Source organism: Falco peregrinus, chromosome 4, assembly GCF_023634155.1.
Source record: "Falco peregrinus isolate bFalPer1 chromosome 4, bFalPer1.pri, whole genome shotgun sequence".
NCBI lineage: Eukaryota > Metazoa > Chordata > Aves > Falconiformes > Falconidae > Falco > Falco peregrinus.
The window spans coordinates 98296643-98316006 of NC_073724.1; the positions used below are offsets into that span (position 1 = coordinate 98296643).

The following is a 19364-nucleotide window of genomic DNA, read 5'->3' on the forward strand; positions in this document are numbered from 1 at the left end:
AACAGTCTAGTCCCAACTCCCCTGCCCTGGGCAGGGACGCCTTCCACTAGACCAGGCTGCTCAAAGCCCCATCCAGCCTGGCCTTGAGCACTGCCAGGGATGGGGCATCTACAGCTTCTCTGGGCAACCTTTTCCACTGTGTCACCACCCTCATGGTAAAGAATTTCTTCCTAATATCTAATATAAAACTACCCTCTTTCAGTTTAAAGAGTTTTATCTCAAGATTGAAAAGCCAATGGAAGACAGGGAAACAACAACAGGCCTTTGTCTAGTTTTCTGTGTAAATAATTGAGAAGTTCTTCTAGGGATTTGCTGAAATCTGAAGACTTGATGCCTGTAGCACTAGCAGCAATATGCATATAAATGTATATTTAAAGAATATATAGTATTTTGTAGAACAATTTAAAAATAGAATTCTAATTAAAAAAAACCACATTCATAGTCCTAAAGAGGCAATTCTTTGGAATTCAGAGGGGAATTCAAAGGATGGAAAAGTATTCAGGCCTAGATTCTGATCATATGAGTCAGGGTTATAAACACGTGTGAGTCCATTAAACCTGCAATTATTCATGGAAGGTTTATCTGGGTTGCAGATTGGCTGTGCTAGGATTGTAGCAGCACCAGAACTGAACTGTTGTAGAGCTGATTATGGTCTGGCAGGGCTCATGAGCTGCAGTGCTGTGGGAACATGGATATGCCGCACTCGGGATCAGGTGCAGAAGCAGTTTAACTGCCTTTCTTGGCACAGAAACTGACCTAATAAACACTTTGAACCCAAGCTGGCTCTGCACAGACCCATCTTGGGAGCCTTCGGTGGCATGTTTGCTCAACCAGAAGTGCTTACACGTGTGATGTGCAGAAAAGCCAGTGGCTGCACAAATGGCCAGAGGGATTATTGATTTGGGCAGAGTTCCACTTCGTTGAGGTCTGGACAGGCCCTGCAGAATCCTTCAGGTATCTGAGCCCTGCGTCCTGTCAGAGGAGGGATCAGTCACCTCAGGGCTGGTGCCACCTGAACACTAGCTTGGCTTTGGTGTGGTACTAATACCAGAAGCCCTGGAGACTGTGCTAGAGAGAAGAGTGATGTGTGGAGCCAGCCTGGGTCCAGCGGCCTAAGATGGAGAGCCTAGCAAGCCTCTCACTGCCTAAATTGCCTGTGTACAGAGTTACGCTCCCTGGAGTGCCCCATAGTGTCTGTTGTTGTTGGTTGGTTTTGTTTCTGTTACCCAGCCTAGCCGATGACACCTTGTTATCCTGAATAGTGGTGGTGCGACCCTGTGGATATGCCTGAAGCTGGTACAGGAGGTGGTCTGGGGAAGGATACATTTTGCAGCCAGTTTTAGGGATAGCACAGCCATTTCTGTTTCTTCTCTTTCTAGTTCCTCAGAAAATTGTAGTTCAAAGGCTTTGAAAATGGCATTTCATTCTCCAGGGTGTTTTCTGTTTGGTGCAATAGTATGTTATCTCTAATTAAAACACTGGCCAACTGTTTTGTGGTTTCTTATGTATTTGTGTTTACTGTTAACTTGTGATGAATGTCTTCATTTGAAGATATTTTTTTCCCCACTTGCATTTAAAGTAACATTCAACTCTCTGTTTCAAATTAGCTCTTGGAAGATTCCACACAGAAATAATTTGAGGCCTGTGTGCATGCTGCTTCTCCTTCCCGCTTCCATACACGTTTCCCTATTAACTCCATGTCTGCTGTTTCAAAACAGAGTTTCAATGCAAAGAAGCCAAAAAACAATGAACAGAAAGCGCTTAAGTGAATTGAAAGATCCCTCAGTGCTGGGTTTCGTGCCACAGTGGGTGTGTATGCTTTATCTGGTGTGTGTGCTGCTTTGAAGTGACATGTCAAACAGGGAGTGAACACTCCAATGACATTACCTGCTGCAACCCCCAGTGCTGCTGCTGTGTTTGCAGCCATTCTTGTTGCTGCTGCTGCATACAGCAAAAGGGAAAAAAAAGAGCACTGGCATAGCACACTTCTTGTCTTTGTTTCAAGAAGCCATTTAAATGTAGTTTCAATCCAAATCTGCTGGAACTGAGCCTCGTTCTTATTTTTATATACATATATTTTAACAGGAGTTGTGATCCTGTGAGGTAATGATCATTAGCTTTCACAGCAGTCCATGGGACCACAGCTGCAAGTTTAAGCAAAGCCAAGTTAACAGGGAAAGATAAATTTGGCTGTGGAACTTGGCAAGCCTTTTGTTTGTTTTTTATCTGACAGCAATCAGTTAAAATGTTGTTTTTGACATGTGAACGTAATGCCTGATAATTGTCTGCAGCATCAGCGATTGCTTCTGAACAGGGACAGTTAATTACCACAAATGAAGACCAGTTGTTCTGCACCGAAGTCCAAAATAAAAGGGATAATCTTTCTAATACAGCAGGAAAGACTTATTTAAATTTTTTTGCAGTTCATTTTTAAAAATCAAATAAAATACATCAAGAACATGAAAAGGAAACATAGTCTGTGTTTCAGTTAGAAATAGACTTCTGTAGGCATCTAGTAAGTATTGCATGTCATGCAGGGAAAAAAATGCTTTTTTCTTCTGCTGATAATATTACAGTCAGTATTGCAGTTTATGCTTTTCCAGGTAAGGTATTGTCATATTTTTGCATTTCTCTATTTTAATAAGTTTTAACTTCGAAGAGAAAATTAAAAATAGGATCATTGTACTATTTTAAGTGAAAACACAATCAAGGGAGAGGAAGGTGTTTGAAACTGGTTGAATCTGGCTTACAGGAACAATACGGCCTTAAACTAAGGAGGGCAGGTTTAGATTAATTGTAAAGAAAAGCTTCCAAGCAGTAAGAACAATTTGAGAAAGGAACAGCTTCAATGCATTGCTTAGACTCTGGTAATAGAAATGGGTGCACACAAAAGTGGATAAATCCAAAAATCAAAACCTCATAACTCTGGAATTTTCTTCCTTGCTTTGCTCTGTGGGGCAGTTGACCTGTTCCAGGATTGTGCAGTGGAAGAGGGCCATCCTGGCTCTATTTCGTAGGGGTGGAGAATGTATAGTCATACCTCAGGACTGGATTTCAGAACATGGTGCCTAACAGCGTTGCTGTCTGTCTTGTGACGTTATTACATCCTGCCCAGAAATTTATAACAGCCCATGGGAATGATCTGGAAGCTGAAATGTGTGGCATGGCACAAGGACAAGTAAATCTTCAATGTATTTTGCTGCGCTTGGTGGAGTGCCAGCCATGGTGTAGCAGCACATTCTTGTCATCAGTCTTCAGCTACATGGAAGCTGTGTGGCCTGTGGGTTTAAGTAAGGGTAACAGGTTTCCATGGCTTAGTTACAGGGAGCAGGAATGAAGAGGTAGTGGAGCAGACCTGGTGTGCAGCTGCAGGTAGCAGTAAGGACCATCAGTTTGGCACTGTTGAGAGGCAGAGTGCATGTTTGCTATAGGCAGCATTCAGCGAGGGCAGAGTGAAGGTTATGTGGATATACGTTTAACTTGTTGTCAGAGGTATGAATTTTGCTAAGCATAAGGGAATACAAAGGCATAAGATACATTCCCCTTAATGCCGTCTTGATCTTGTCTTGTCTGTTCTATAAAAACTACTAAAGTTTTTACAACCAACTAGGATTTGCTTCTCCTGTTCTGGCTTCTCTCTGCTCCTGCCTGCTCCGACTGCATGCACTCCCATACCACAGACTGTTTTTGCTGTGCAGCCAGAACTGTGCGCTGCGCCAGGCCCTGTGCCCCGCTCTCTCCCTGTCTGCCTCTATCCCTCCTTCCCTATTTTTTTCTCCACCACCTTGGTCTTGCCAATCCCTTGATGCAGCTAGTTGGATGACCCTCCCAAGCTGGCCTCCTCCCCCTTGGTCAATGCAACTCTCTGCATTACATAGCTATGAATTGTAGTTTTTTATTTTTGATTTCCAGAGGTTTATATCTGGCTGAATGTCAGGGACGCCACCCATCCTGAGTCAGAGGACAAGGGAGAGGAATTGATGCTCTTTTTGTGTGGTAATCCCACATCACTTTGAGTCATGTAGGATTCAGATAAAGGAGCAGGCACTGCTTCAATCTTGAACCTTAAATACAAACCTAGCTGAACAACACAGCTTAGTTTTGATTGTGTGGTTTAATACTGCTTTCTTGAATGGGTTACTGGGAAAAGTTGGGCTATGGGTTTGCCTTAAAGTCACACTGTGATTTACTACTTGTATAAAGAATGTTAGTAAAATCTGTAAATCTTAAATTGTTTTGGGGACTAGGGGAAGGTCGTACTTTGGGATCACTGTTTTAAGGTGTCTTGAATTTGGATTGCTAGCTCTGCCATAAATCCCAAAGTGACATGTTAAATTTAATGAAAAAAATCCAACTCAGCATGTGGATGTTGGAGTACTTTGAAAGAATATTTGAACAGAATGAAGCTCTCAACTTCGTCTATAGTAGAGCTGTCATTCAACCATATCGTAATCTCATTAGGGTGAGGGGTCTTGAAAGTGCTGAGTGCAGACTTCCCTGATGCTGGTTGGCACATTTAGGCATGTATGTAATACAACAGTATGAAAAGCAATTTAATGCCTCGTGTGATTTGTGATTCACGGGTTGATGGCTGCTAATACATTGTGGTGATCTACAAATTAAAGTTTGGCTTGTTAGGTTCAATGTGGGCAGGGCATTTAATTTTCTTGCATTAAATAGGATTGGGGCCAAAGGCAGAAGAGAAGTTGTGGGGTTTATCACTATAAAAGAGTTGTGATTCGTGATCTGAAACCTGAGGCTAGTGAAGAGATACACCAGAGCTAAATGGTTGAAAAAAAGGGGGACTGGCTGGGAATGGGGGGGTGGAAAAGATACAATTCAGCTATGAGAGAAAAAGACAAAACTAAAGTGTTACAGTCTGAATTACTCTACAGCATGTAAAATTCATTTTTCTGATGATTGTATTCTCCTTTAGATTTCTGAGTGAAGATGAATTTAGCAGAGATTTGTGATAATGCCAAAAAAGGAAGAGAATATGCACTCCTTGGGAATTATGACTCTTCTATGGTATATTACCAGGGTGTCATCCAGCAAATCGAGAGACATTGCCAATCGATCAGAGATCCAGCACTTAAGGGCAAATGGCAACAGGTAGGGTGAAATAAGGTTGCGTTTATTCTATTAATTGATATTTGCAAAACACACTATACTTCCCAAACCTTTTAAGATGTAGAGCATGTATATTTCAATTGTTTGCAACACTTCTTTTACAATATTTTGTTGATATTTATGGCAAAATATTTTTGTGGTGTATTCAAAAGGAATTCTTTTGTTCTAATTGAATCAATTTTTTGTTGTTTTCACTTAGGGTGATTGGCTAATCCCTGGTTTGTTTGTGTGTGTTTGTATACTTTGGAAAGCTGTTTTGCTGAGGACTTCCTTTTGCTGTTCTATCTTTTGACCATCTAACGTCCAGTAAACTAAGATGTGAGTGGATGGGTTAGCATCACTAGAATGGTTGTCTGAGTAGCAAACTATAATGCTACAGTGTGCAAATTTGGATCAGGTTTCTAAAATTCCAAGTAATACTCTTCTCAGTCTTGCACACATGCATCTCCCTACTAAACAGAGTACTGCTGAAGCCAAGGAAGTAATCTGCAGGTGAAGTGTAAGAATCCTTATTTAGCACTTCCAGTATTTGAGTCTTCCTTACACTTTGTGGTCCCATTTTTCATTGTGCAAAATGTGTTCCATAAAAAAAATAAAATAACTGGAGGATAAACATACAAAGCTGTATTCCAGAACAAAGCATTCATGTTGCATAAATATTATGTTTCGAAAGAAGAACATAACTCACATAAAAGATGTAATTTTGCAGTAAGTAGCTGAAGAGATGGTTTCATGAAGAGTTTTTCTGAATACAGTATGTTTAAATGATGTCAGTTAAAAACAGAAGCAAATTTTTCCCTTTTATTGTAGCAGGTGCTTTGGATATGGTTTTGTGCTTGAAATCTGGCACTAACAGAGTATTTTGTGTACAGATAGTTACAACACTGTTAGCAATCATTTTGTAATGCAGTACTGTTCATAGGTATTTATCATAGAACAGCAGAAATCTGCCTGCTTATTGTCTGCAAAGCATGTGTGTGTACAAGCAGCAGTGATAGTTCCTAGCTTTTCTGATGATGTGATAAACTGAATGTTGTATAGGAGATGGTCAAGTATTTGTACTCAAGCTTTTCCCACGCCAGGGCACGCTGATACAAGGTATTCATGCCCCATGTGTGACCTCAGTTCCTGCCAAACTTGTAGCTGACGTGAAGGTAGATCATAGGCTTTCCTTGTTCTGCAGCTGCATCACTGCATTGTCTTCACTTCTAGTATTTAGTGTTTCCTCTGGTGACATTGATTCTTCCATTCAACTTTTAACAGCTCTTACCTTATGAAGGTTACTTCAAGTCTCATGATGTCGTGTGTTGTTTGAACTGCTTCAGAGAAGCCTGTGCACCACAGAATGCATGCTATGCTTTGGAGACAAGCCTCAAGTAAAAAAGGACCATTGACACAGTTTCCAGGATTATTCCCTGGGGAGGGCAGCTGGCTCCTTAGCAGAGGATCTGAAGTTGGCATCGTCTCAGAAATTATCCCTTTTAGGTAAAAACAGAATGGCCCCTGACTGTGTCCCATAAATGCTTTAGAGAACTGTCCCCAGAAAGATCAGCAGCAGGTGGGGTAGCGTCTGTCACGCTGTGCGCTCATGTTAATTCTGAAACTTCCCAGCACAGTGGTGGCAGATGAGCTTTGTCAGAATATTGCTTTGCTGTTACTGGTGTCAGTCTTGGCTCAGGGACAAACACCAAAAAGTCAGAAGCGTGATTAAAAAACTGAGAAGTGCTTCATACACAGGGTGTTTGCCTTCTCATTCATTTATGGGACTACCCATAGCACTGGGAACTAAATGATACAGCTGTGAGAGCAAACGATATAGCCCTGGAACCACTAGCTTTTCCATACCTCCACCTGAATTGTTTGGTGAGACCTATAGAAGTAGATTTGCTTTCTTACCGACTCTTGATATATAATTGTTGTACTTTCTCACTCTATGAGACAGACTAAGAGGGAGTCTGATGATCTGGATGTTAGCACTACTTTCCAACTCCAACAGCAGCTACATCCAACCTGTCAGTCACTTTCAGTAGCTGTCTGACAGACAGCCTGTTCTGAAAAAAATTAAACTGAAAGTTGGATCACAAGAAACACTCATTCACAATATTAAAATAATATTTAGATTTTCCTTTAGATCATTGTCATGAAAGAATTATGACATACATATTGTGTAAGTTTAGCAACATTCAGGTCTAACCCACTTGGTACCAGTGATATGCAGAAGCAAAAGACTCCCATACCTATATGCTTCTTGCAAGTGGCACAAGAAGCAAAGCAACTCTTAGGTTAAGGGAATGAATGTAGTTGATTTTCATTTGAAATTGTGTCTCCTCTGGCATATGGAACTAGCCTATTCCTTAGGTTCTTCAGTTTCTCCATTCTCTGAGGAAGGTATCACCAGTACCTTTTGGAGGTGGGTTCAGCAATCTCTAGCAGACACTGGGAAGGTAGAGCTTTTACTGTTGGGAGTGGTGCACAGAGTGAATGTGCATATAGATAAGTGCTCGAAGAAGAAGATTGTTACTTAAGTCAGTTTGTTTCTGAGATGTACTCTCTGCATTCACATTCACAATCTTGAACCTCTTGAAGAGTTCCTGGGACGCCAATGCTGAGGGGATATGGCAGTATGAAGCATGCCCTTCCTTTCTCTACTTTTGTGCACAGTACACAAACAGGATGTTTGTCCTATGGATACTTCTGAGGCAGTGAACTCAGTTTCAGGTGTTTGTGTACATGTTCCTTCATAAAATAGGAACACTCACATGAGTAACATCGCAAAGAATAGTTACAGCCGTGGCTCTGGAGCTGACCAACTCATACCTGTTTTATGAACCATTGTTCTCCTTATCTGGTCACTCCTCTACAGTGGATGCTCCATCATGAAGAGGTACCTCATGCTAGGTGGATTTGTTTTGTTGCCTTGTGTACAACACAAGGTTTTTCCAGCAATTTATTGAGCAATGCAGAGCAGAGGTGAGCCAGAAGTAGTTGGGATTTTAGGTTAGACTCCCAAACACTCTTGATCTACCTCTCTTTGTGTAGGTGTCATTGTTTTCAAATTTCTACATGTTGGTCTGGACAGAATCATATTCTGTGCATGTATTTGATGGCTTGCATTTCATATCACACCATCAGACAACTTCAGCTTTGCAACTGAGCACCCTGATTTCAAGGGTTCTGTGCGCTTGGTGCTGATAGTTAGGAGGAGGAATGTGAACATGTGTCATCTGCTCCTCTGGGAGCAACTGGCTTAGTTCCACTTGATGCAATACTGCTTCTAGGACTTGAAACTCAGCACTGATGAGGTGAGAGGGATTGTGTTACTAGTCTGGCACAACCTGCAGAATTTCAAAAGGGCAAAAGATGCATCCTAGAGGGTCCACCGAAGCAGTGGTTTGACCTCCTCTGACCCTTTGGAAAATTCGTTGTCATCAGTCATCTGATAATTAGCTTGACTTGCGGATATCAAAAGTGACCTGCTTTTGAGACCCTTACTTGTTTTGCATTCAGGGAGTGCCCAGCTTGCTCTTGGGTGGCTGAGTGTTATCCTCACTCCTAGGCTCTGAGCTCATTTGAAAAAGTTCCTTCTTTGTTGTGCTTTGAGGTTTGGCTGACATGTAGGCATATTCATCCATGTAAATGCAGGCTGGGACTGGAAAGGTTCAAAATCTGAAGCAACTCATCTCTTTTTCTACTTAACAACAATAAAAGGTAGGTTTATTCTTATGACTGCTACTGTGAACTTTACTTATGTTGACATTCCCCCTGTTTTATTCTGAGAGAGTTTCTTGGCCGTTGCAGTCTTTTTGCTAGACAGCTGGCTTGTAGGAAAGAGCTGCTTCAGTGACAGTTCAGCAGCTGCAGAATGACAGCAGAGCGTGCCCCCGGGAGACAGTACTGGCTTACAACAAGGCCAGTGGCTGTCGAGCAAAACCTGCTGCATGTTACAACTGTGTGCTCTGTGTTGCACAATATCTGAGAGCACAAGAGCTTCAGTCGGAGTTGAGACAGGAGTTCAACGATTCTCAGAAAGCTCAGAGCAGCCAGCAAGGCACCATGGTCACTGGAGCAGGTGATTAAGTGCACTGTATTCTTGCATAAAGACTGAAGGATGACTTTTACTTTTTTCTAAAAATTTTAAACAGGTATCAGTCGATCTCTGCTTATGTTGCTTTTTGCTTCGTCCCTGTTTTATTAACACTTTGTAGGTTACTTCATGAGTAATTAAGGAATATGCTGCAGGTAGCTCATGAAGAACTGTGGTTACAGGAACTATACTTAGACTGCATGGGATCAGATTGGGTTACAGGGCATCCATTTTGGGTATGGTTTAGGGAATCATTATTTTCACTTTTTAAAAATGGAGCTTGTTGAATAACTAATACTAGTTGCAGGCAGTAATTTCAAGTTTGGAAAACACTTTTACAGAAACTTGATTGGTTTTATTCCTGCATGATATATTAAAAAAAACCCTCACACATTTATATTTACAAAGGTACAAATACCCATGCTTATTGCTATGGGAAGTTGTGTAGGAGTATAAGCTCTGGTGTAGCAAATGAAAGCTGGTGATGCCAAAGGTGCAATGGTTGCTGGATTGTGAAATACAAAGGAACTCCCTGTCATGGGTTTTGGAACAGGCACTAAGAGTGAACTCAGTTCTTGGTTACTGTGTTTTAAGCCCCTATGGTAGGATGTGTTTTCTGATTCATTACTGTAAATCCTTAGGGCTAGAATGTCAAAACAAAGATGTGGGACTACCCCTTGGACTGAAAGGCTTTTTATCAGGCTTTCCAACATCGCGCAGTGCCCATGGTGCTGCTTCTGTGGACGAGGTGATGTGGCAGGTAGGGGTGGCTGGTATACCATCATGGCTCAGGGGAAAAGGCAGTTTCACATGGTAGCTGAACCCAGTTAACATCCTGCTGTGCCCAGAGAGGCCAAGCTCTTCCCCATCTAGTCTCCCCTGCAGCTGCACCAGCTTTTCTCCCTCCGCTGCACCCTGCTATTCTTTGTCTTGGGGTTCACCTGATCACAGAGTAGCAAGCTAGTGCGGCTTGCTAACCCATCAAGAGTGTCCTTTAGTTCTTTTTACCCTCCTAGACTAATTTTATGCCATTTTATCAAGCTGGCTTACTGTATTGAGATGCCAGAATTGAATCCAGAAGAGCAGAGGTAGAGTGTGGTTGGGTAGAATAAGTGAGGAGAAGCAAGATCTTTCTATTTGGCAATGATGAGCTGCTAATTCAGCCTATGCTATCTACTGAAACTGCTTAAACATGAATAACCTAAAAGCTTTCTTAAGGTTCTCTGCAACCTGAGCTGGGCCCCAGTGAGGGCTCTGGCACCCAGGGAAAGTGTGTGATGGGGGGGCAGAAAGACTGGGTGAGTCCAGTGATTTTCCTGTTTGCAGCCTTCTGAGGTTGCTTCAGAGTAGCACTGATAGCTCAAAGATGCTGCTCAGTCACCTCTGTAATTATACCACAGCCCTTCTTGGCTCGCATCTGGGTTGTTTCTCAACTGCAAGAAACTCTTTCTGCACCTGTTTCATCTTACTTGGTTTCTTTAAGGCCTCTAGGAATTTATCAGCTGGTTTTCCTTTGTAGTCCTGTTGTTTGAGTGCATAGAGGGGTTGTTGTTGGTTGGTTTGCCGGGTACTGACTAAGCAGTAAGGGGTTGTTTTTCAGGTCAGGCTCAGGTCTGGCTAAGAGATGGCCAGCAGCTGTTTGTCTCTTTCAGCTTCCAAGTCATCTAAGGCTCACTATATCACAATCCTCCTTGCTGGTCCAGAGAGCTGAATGACAGCACTCTGGTCCTCAGTGCTAGCAAATTGCTTTCCACCAATTTTTTCGCATGTGTTGGAAGGCTGGTAGGAGGAATCTTGTCTGTATTCCTGGAGCACTGGAGTAGGAAGTGGCTGTCTCTCATGGAGCAGTGCCCTGGAGGATTTATGTTGTATCATTCCTTTGTACCTCACAGCAGCTGTTCAGCTGGATTTATTTTTGGACAGGAGGGATGCATGTTAGACAGTTTGAAGTAACCAAGTTAGTAGTCAATCACATTTGTAACTCAGCTGGAAGTTCTTGCATGGGGGATGTGTTTGCTGATTGTGTGATGAGAAAGCAGACAGCAAAGCAGGGCAGGAGCAATCCTGTCTGAGCTGGATATCCTATGTCTTTGGAAAGCAGAGCTATCCCATCTGCAAGAAGGCTGCTTTGCCCTGTGAAATAATCAAGTTTTTACTATACCTAAGGCTCCTTTTGTACAGATGCACGTAGAGCTTCTGGTGAAGTAAATGCAGTATTGCAAGAACCGTGCAGGGCCTTGGAGATTTACCCTTCACTTTGCCTCTATCCCTACTGGTATCTTGCTGACAACAGTGACGTATATTCTTCTTCCTAAGCAAGGTTTCAAAGCAGAGAAGAATTTCTTTGTGCTGCTGAAGTCTCCTGATTTGTCCTTGTAGTGGGAAAATTCCCCAGAGCAGAATGATACATTGCTGGGGGATGTACCTGGTAGTACTTTAGGAGAAATGTAGCTTCCGGAAAGAGGTGATGTGTGTTCATTACAGAGTACTGTTGATTTGATCATTCATTCTTTTATATACCTTACCCACCAAACAGTTATGTCAGATAGTGCTTTCAGTCTTGAAGTTGCCCCACCAAAATTGAGGGGTTGTTGTTGCTGTTTTGAATATGTGGAGCGGGGCGGGTAGGGAAAGATGCCATTCTGAGAGGGGAAATGAGAGTGTGAGAGACAAATGAAATGAGCAGGTGAAAATCAGGCTGGAAGAGGCATGCTTCTGAAAGTGTGCTGACAAGACACAGCACTCTGTGTGTGCTCAGTGCGATTCATTTCCAGACACACAGGGAGACAGGAAGATTTCAGGCTAGTGGCCACATCTTTTCACCAGTAAGCACCATTCAGAAGAACAGTCATAAGGTGTGATGCTGTGTACTGCTAGTTTCCTGATTTGCTGCTGTTATAACCTCAGCAGACAGGCTGGATTTGCAGACCTCCATACTCTTGATCCTCTTGATTACTCAGAATCTGCACAGTAAAGAGAGTCTGGATTTCAGGCTGAATTGTTGACATCTGTTGATGCTGTCCTCAGTTGCCTTCCTGGGCCACAAAGTGAAGTTTGGTTGAAGCCTTCCCAGGCAGTATTTTTCCCAGCTCTTTTTCACATGGACACATGACATGAACACAGCTGGGTGCCTGGTATCTTTCCTTGGCTTTCTTGTAAGCTGACTTCAGATCCTGGCTTTTGATTCAGCCTTGCAGTGTCTGTTAGATGTAGCCTTCACTCAGTAGTGTGCCTAGTGGCAGCCTGCAAATACCCTGACTGTAGTGTTTCTTCATGAGAGCTTTTAGAGCCTATGTGCCTTTCCAGTGGGTGGAAAGGTTCAGGATGTCCCTAGCTCCAGCTACAAGCTTGTAACAGGCAAGATTCACGCTGGCCTAAGGTAATCCTAGCTGCAGAGTGCCGATACTGATTTAGTGGCATGCACAGCAATGCATTAATTAGTTTCAGCTGTGCACCAACACCAACCCTCAAGCAAGTAAAAACCAACATAAGCACGGAGGTTGATCCACAGGATGGAAGGCATCACTGAGTGATAGGTGATGACCAGATGACTGGTAAGATGCAATACAAGTGCACTCAGGTGAATCCTAGCACATCGTAAGCTAATGCACTGAAAGCTTGTGCTTCTAAGAAGAATGTATAATGCAGTTTTTTGCTGCTGGTGTGTACTAAGAACCAGTGACCTTAGCATACAAAACTTGAGCTTGTAACAAGCCATATCACTTAAAATTTAGCAAATTTCTACACAGGTTTTGTTTTTCCTAGGCTTCATGGAATAAAATTGAAATGACAAGTATCAAATGAATACTCTTGAAATTATTGCAGTAGTTCTAATTCCCTGACTAGTGGCAGTAGAAACTTGAAGTATAAAATTCAGCTGCATAATTCTGCAACCTGTTCTGAGACATAATTTCCTCTCATTTTTATTTTACTTAGTGTACTTATCATTTGAACTTACGCTATATGGTGTTAAGGTTCCCAATTTCTGTTCTTATCTTTGCAATCCATGAAAGATTGACTTGTGCTTAGGTGACATTGCCCCTCACAAAGCTAATTTTGTAATATTATATTTTAATTATTTAGCCAGTTTTATAATTAGGACCTTGGAAACCGTGATCAGAGAAGTTCTTTTATGCCAGAATAGTAGCAAATATGTTAAAAGATCTGCCAACAGCACCCTTACTAGGCAAAAGTATGTGTATGTGTGCATACATGTCAATATGCACACGTAAATCAGCATCAGCACCTGTTATGGAAGAGTGATCCCTCTGTCTGGTCATGACACTGACAAGCAGGAAGATGAACTCTACAGAGATTCAGTTATTTATGCTGTTAAAGACCTATTGTCAGCCTGATACGTCTGGGGTTTGTGAAAGGAAAGGCTTGGGAGTCCCTGCTTTTGAGGGCAGTGTATGTTTTGAGTTAGTTTTATGATTAAAAAAAAAAGTTTGAATGGTAACAATTTTTAAATAATGTATGCATTTCTCAAGGTCCAACAAGAGTTAATTGAAGAATATGAGCAAGTTAAGAGCATTGTCTCCACTTTAGAGAGTTTTAAAATGGACGGACCTACAGATACCCCTGTATCCTGTCAAGATGAGCCTTTTAGAGATCCTGCTGTTTGGCCCCCTCCTGTTCCAGCTGAACACAGGTAAAGAGAGGCTTAAGCAGAGTGGGTGGAATAAAGTTAGGTTGCCATAATTTTATGTTCTTTTTGAATGCATTTGTAACAGGAAAATCACATTTCATTTACCCCTTAGTCATTTGTAATAAAGAATTAATACATTGGGGAAAAAAGTAATTAAACAACAGTCACATTTATTGCTGAAGTTCTAAAGAAAGTCACTCCTCCACTCTTGTAGGAGTGACTTGCTAAGTGCCTGGAACTAGAGTCTGCTGGAGAAGTAAGTGGGCTTTTGGTGACAGTTGCCTTTCTCATGTGTAGGGAGAAAATTTTTCCATTTCAGTTTATTTGTGCAGTTAAATTCAGTGGTGGCTGAGGAGTCAGTAAGAAGCAAGAACCAAAGGATCCTGAAAGGACATGGTGGCTAGAAATCACTCCCTAGCTACAGATAACATGACCTGTGTTTAATCCATTGCTTAGGTTTATTGCTGAACACGTTCTGTTACACATGGTGTTTCTCTTCTATAACCATCTTTAAGGTAATCTTAGTTAGCTAATAGTTTCCTCAAAATAGATGCTTCTGCATTTTCTGAAATCCCTATTTTCACCCCAACAGAGCCTGACACAGGTTGCTGAAAACAACAAATCTGATTTAAAAACAATTGCAACCTTTATCACACCAACATTTTTCTAATATTATAATACCAAAGAATTTTAGTGTTTGTACTCACATAAGCAAAGGAATAAAGTAAAATGAGAGATCTTGGTTAACAGAAACAAATGCTGAGTTTATTTGTAAATTTATGTGCTTTATGATTATCAAACAAATGGATCTTCACTTTTCAAAAAACTGTAAGAATGTAAGTGTAAAATAACATTAACACTGATTACTTTTTTGAATGGTAGAAATTATTATCAGAATTTTTCTGTTAATATTATGTGAAGTGCAAGACTTATTTATTCTTGTATCTTTCATAGAGGTAAAGCCCCAATAGTTTATTCCCTCTTTTAAGCTGAAATTTAAATTTTGTGCAAATAAGTAAGGAAAATTAGCTGCTATTCTATGCTGTTAAGTTTGATGAAAAAGTATACAAGGCAAAGTGTAGCAGTTTTATCCAGCAGTGTGTTTAAGTATGTACTCTTTTTTAAGCCGTATTCCTGGAAACTGTTTTTGGAGTTAGCAAAGTTTGAATTACTCAAAGCAAGAATCAGTAGGAGAATTAATAGGGGACACTAATTAAAGCTAGGTGACATTCTCGGCCATTTATAGTTCTATATTACAACTCCAACCCCTAGAGCAAAATGACTATGACATCTCATTGTAAAACCACATTCTTTCTCCTCATGCCACTGCTGAGTTCTCAGACATTGTGGGTGATGCACACAAGTATAGGTGGTTGCAGTTCGGCTCTGTTTGCTTTTGCTTTCTATACAGTTTTAATGTTTTGACATTTTAACACAGGGGAATGAAGTCAGAGGAAGGAGGATTGTGTTAAAATTCTCCCTCCTCTGTTTTGGGACCTAGCAAAGCTATTAGCCAGCTTTTTTCTTGTTGTTGTTGTTGGTTAGGGTTTTTTTGTTTGTTTTTAACCAGGGATGTCATCTAGTTGTGTATGTAGCACCTGTGTATATGAATGCAGCCTAATACAGTCTCCTGGTTTTGAGTCAGAAGGAATTTGAAGACTTTTACTAAATTATTTCCTCTTCCATTACGTGTGTATTGGTTTGTTGTAAGATTGGTTAGGAGTACTGATTTAATAGTATTGTTAATTTTCTCTTTTTCCACTGTTGAAATGTTTTTTTCCCATTTGTATTTTTTTCTTTTTGAGTGTCAGACAGAACCAGAAATATGTTGTTGGGTTTGCAGATACAGAGAGACAAGAATTAGGGGCTTCTCAGCTTTTTTTAATAATTTTTTTAATAATGCACTAAGGAAATTAATGAAATTGTAGAATCCTTCCTTCTTAATGTTGCTCTTTTTTTACTGTTTTTAGCATATTTTTGTTGTGTTTGCTTGTTGTTAGGGCTCCACCTCAGATAAAACGTTCCAACCGAGATGTAAAACCTTTGAGGAAAGAATCACCAGGACTGCAGCCCCGTGGGCCTGTGGGAAGAGCACACGCAGTATCCAAGGGTGAAAAGGCTGCAGGCAGCCGCGAAAGGGAATCTAGAGCTAGAGGAAGAGATGACAAGGTAAGAAGTGGGAAAGAATGTGGTGGGGAGGAGTTATGGTGCAGTCAGTGGCAAAGGGAAGCATTCTTAGTTTTAGTTATTTAATCCAGGTAATAATAAAAAGCCACAATAATCCTGTGCAAGAAAACTTCGTGCTTTCCTCTTGCCTCATGGACAAAGCATGTATCATGGGGATATTTAGTAATAAGGACACCAAATTATGGAAAGTTCTGTATTTTTGCTGTCTTGATTTGATATTTTTGGATGGGGAGGAAGCATGGTAGCCTGTTGCTGGGGGGGGGGGGGTGTTACTATCTCAGTTAGACCATGGACTTGACTGTGATCTGTCAGTGTTAGTCAGGCTCACCTCCTTCTTCCTCACCTCTTTTTTTAAAAAAAAAAGAAAAAAAGGAATCCAAGTTTTTTGTAAAGATTTCCATGTAAAAATTGCAAAGTGAGACCAGTGCCCTTCTCTACACTTTAAGCATTATGGAGTTCCACAGTACCATTGCCTCTGCCATGCAATAGTAAAATTTGGGTGTGCCTAGAAGTCTAGGACACTTCTGTAAATGCATTGATGCTAGATAAGTCTGTGCCAGATTATCTGAAGTTAGATATTTAAAAACTACATGAGAGAAACGTAGTAAAAGCAAACTTGTAGCAGCTTTCCTTTTCTTCAGTTTTATTATAATGTTTAGGAAGATACTTCTTGGAAAGGCTTTGTTTTGAAATAAAAAGAATGACATAAATCAGAATAAATTGGGGATTCTTTCCTGTGAAGACCCATGAAAAAGAAGCAGTGCTGAAGTGAAGGAAAAGGAGAAACGGTAAATCAGTATCAAGTAGTGTTGTTAAAGGCAGGACTGTTTTGTGGCTGAAAAATTACCTGCATGCAAATTGTTGTTTCTGAGACACTTGCAGTTTTAAATGTAACTGTGGAGTCAGTGAGAGGAACCCAAGGAATCTGTAGTATAAATGATACAAGTCAAGATTGTACTGAAGCAGCTTTACTTTCTCAAGAGACAGATAGGAGAAACCCCTTCCTATGGGGCACACAGTATTATACAGATCTGGATAGATGAATAAGAAAATATTTAGGCCAGTTTTTTTCCAAATTAATTTGGTTAGTCCCTTCATGGCCTTTCTATTACAGGTTACTTCTTCACAGCACAGAAAGAGCTCAAAGATACGCTTTTTCTATCATGAATTGCTTTTCTGATACACAGGAAAAGTATTAAGTAATTTCAACCCTTATTACTATCAGTAGTTAGGACCAGGCACATTTTCAGCAGTGCTACTGAGTGACAGCACAGATCAAGCATTGTAGAAATCTCTCTACCCGGGATCAATAAGATTTAAAATAACAAGTGTGCATCCTGCAAGTGATAAAAAGCTTGTGAAGATTTGTGAAATTATTTACAGTTCTGCCAGCTACATGGGGAATTGGAGTTGTGGTGTGTGACAGGTTCACCAGATGTGCTTGTGTAAGGCGCCGTTTAAAGTCTTAGCTCTAATGAGGGCGAACTCGGCTCTTGAAGCTTTCTGCTGACGAGCATTATAGAGCTTTACTATAGGGAGCCCACAACAACATGACTTGTACAATACTTGTCTCTGGGAATAATGTGATTAGCAGCACTATTGCTGTGAGATGGAGGAAGTGTCATGAAGGTGTTCTATTTAATATGGTACATTTTAAACACTACTCTGATCTGAATAAATTGGTCACTAGGTGGCAGGAGGAAAATATGTCTACTCTTCAAAAAGATACCAATACGCGTGCTCTTATCTTCCCCTTTGTCTAGCTACTTGGTCGTTATTTTATTTTCTTTGTCTGGGGTATGTATGCAAAAATCAACCCAGGTCACAAATTCTCATGTGTTATATGAGGATTCTTGTAAGGGATCCATGATTTTCCTTTGAAGAAAATTTTGAATGAAAGAGGAAGCAGCCAGGCGTGGGAAGTGAAAGAAGTTAATGCAACTTTCTGTATTTTACACACAGGCATGAAAGTGGGTTTAACTTCCCTTTCAGTTTTATCCTTTCTTAGATTGCAAGTGCTTATGTTCTTCAATTTCTGAATTTAAAGCTGCAAGAAGCTTACAGCTGTAGCCTACCATGTTGAACCAAAGAGGTTCGGTAACTCCTCATGTTCTATTAAAAACAATAGGGCAAACCTGAAGCTTCACGCTAAGAACCACTTTCCTTGTAGTAAATGTTTCAGCTCTGTAGTTCTTGGGTTTGGGTACTTGGCTAAGATTGCTTAGAACATGTAATGAACTTGGATGACTTACCTATTTCTTAAGATGTTGATTGCAGTGTAATAGGTTGTATGCTGTCCTGGCTATAATATCACAATGCATATTTTTGTGTGATATTTTTTCAAGATAAATACAAATATAGTATGTATGTTTTAGAAGTGTTTTGCCTCACTTGAGGCAAATGCCTTCTTTCACTGTTTCTTCTCCCCAGAACATGTCATAGAATCACAGACAGTAACCATCTTGGGACAAGGTGTTTTAACGTGACTATGCCTGTAAAATGACCTTTTGTAGTGCTATATAAAATAATTTTGAACTGCAGCCCACCAGATAGTGTTTATCCACTAAACCCTTGTATTTATGTGTTTCTTTTTTAAAAATAGTGCTTTCAAGTGTTTCTTCCTTCTTAGTTCCACTGGAAATTATTAGTCTTGTTCTCAGGCTATCTTCTGCTGGATTATTGCCAAGAATTCTAGCTTCTGTTCAATAGTTCAGCTTAAAGAGGCAGCATGCATGCTACCTGTATGTCTTTTAGAAATTGCATAATACCATATCTAAGCACTAGATTTTTAGGAGTATTCTTTAGATTATTTTAGATTGTCAGTGGATGAGGACAGTAAATATTGTGAAGGATATGAAATAGCCAAGGGCTTTGCTGCCATATCTGTGAATTGCATATTAAAATTAATGAAGATATGACTTAAAAAAAAAAAATTTTGCTTGATTATTCCAATGTGCATCATCAGATGTGAGATGAGGTAGATGCATTAGGTGGAAGCACAGACCTCCATGCACTGGGACCAGAAGGCTGCATAATCTCCATCTGAGAATGCTGAAAGAACGGGTAGGTGAAATTGCAGGGTTGGGAGCAGAGATTTCCAGTAAAATTTATTGGGTCAGTCTGCTGTTGTCTCATGTGAATGGTAAGTTGGGTTGACCACGCCTCTATTTAGAAGGGGAAAGGAAAAGAGATCCAGGCAACGAGATGTTAATTTTATCTGAACAGTGTGCAGGGTTTTACAACAAATTTAGAATGGATAGAATCATAGAATCATGCAATCATTTAGATTGGAAAAGACTGTTAAGATCATCAAGT

At 40.6% G+C, this 19364-nt stretch overlaps 1 protein-coding gene across 8 annotated transcripts in view; it reads left to right on the top strand.

Moving 5' to 3' along the window:
• The window catches only part of KATNAL1 (katanin catalytic subunit A1 like 1), a 38645-nt gene that overhangs the window by 3067 nt on the left and 16214 nt on the right, over window positions 1-19364 (top strand). For 3 of the 8 annotated variants that reach the window (XM_055801943.1, XM_055801944.1, XM_055801942.1), the window contains exons 2-4: window positions 4937-5112; window positions 13705-13865; window positions 15863-16031. In XM_055801943.1, the coding sequence (XP_055657918.1) occupies window positions 4951-5112; window positions 13705-13865; window positions 15863-16031 (492 nt within the window). In that variant the 5' untranslated portion in view covers window positions 4937-4950. Of the gene's footprint in view, window positions 1-4936; window positions 5113-6393; window positions 6616-9877; window positions 9975-13704; window positions 13866-15862; window positions 16032-19364 lie in introns of those variants that run through there. The other 5 variants (XM_055801948.1, XM_055801949.1, XM_055801947.1 and 2 more) reach the window with 3 other exon arrangements.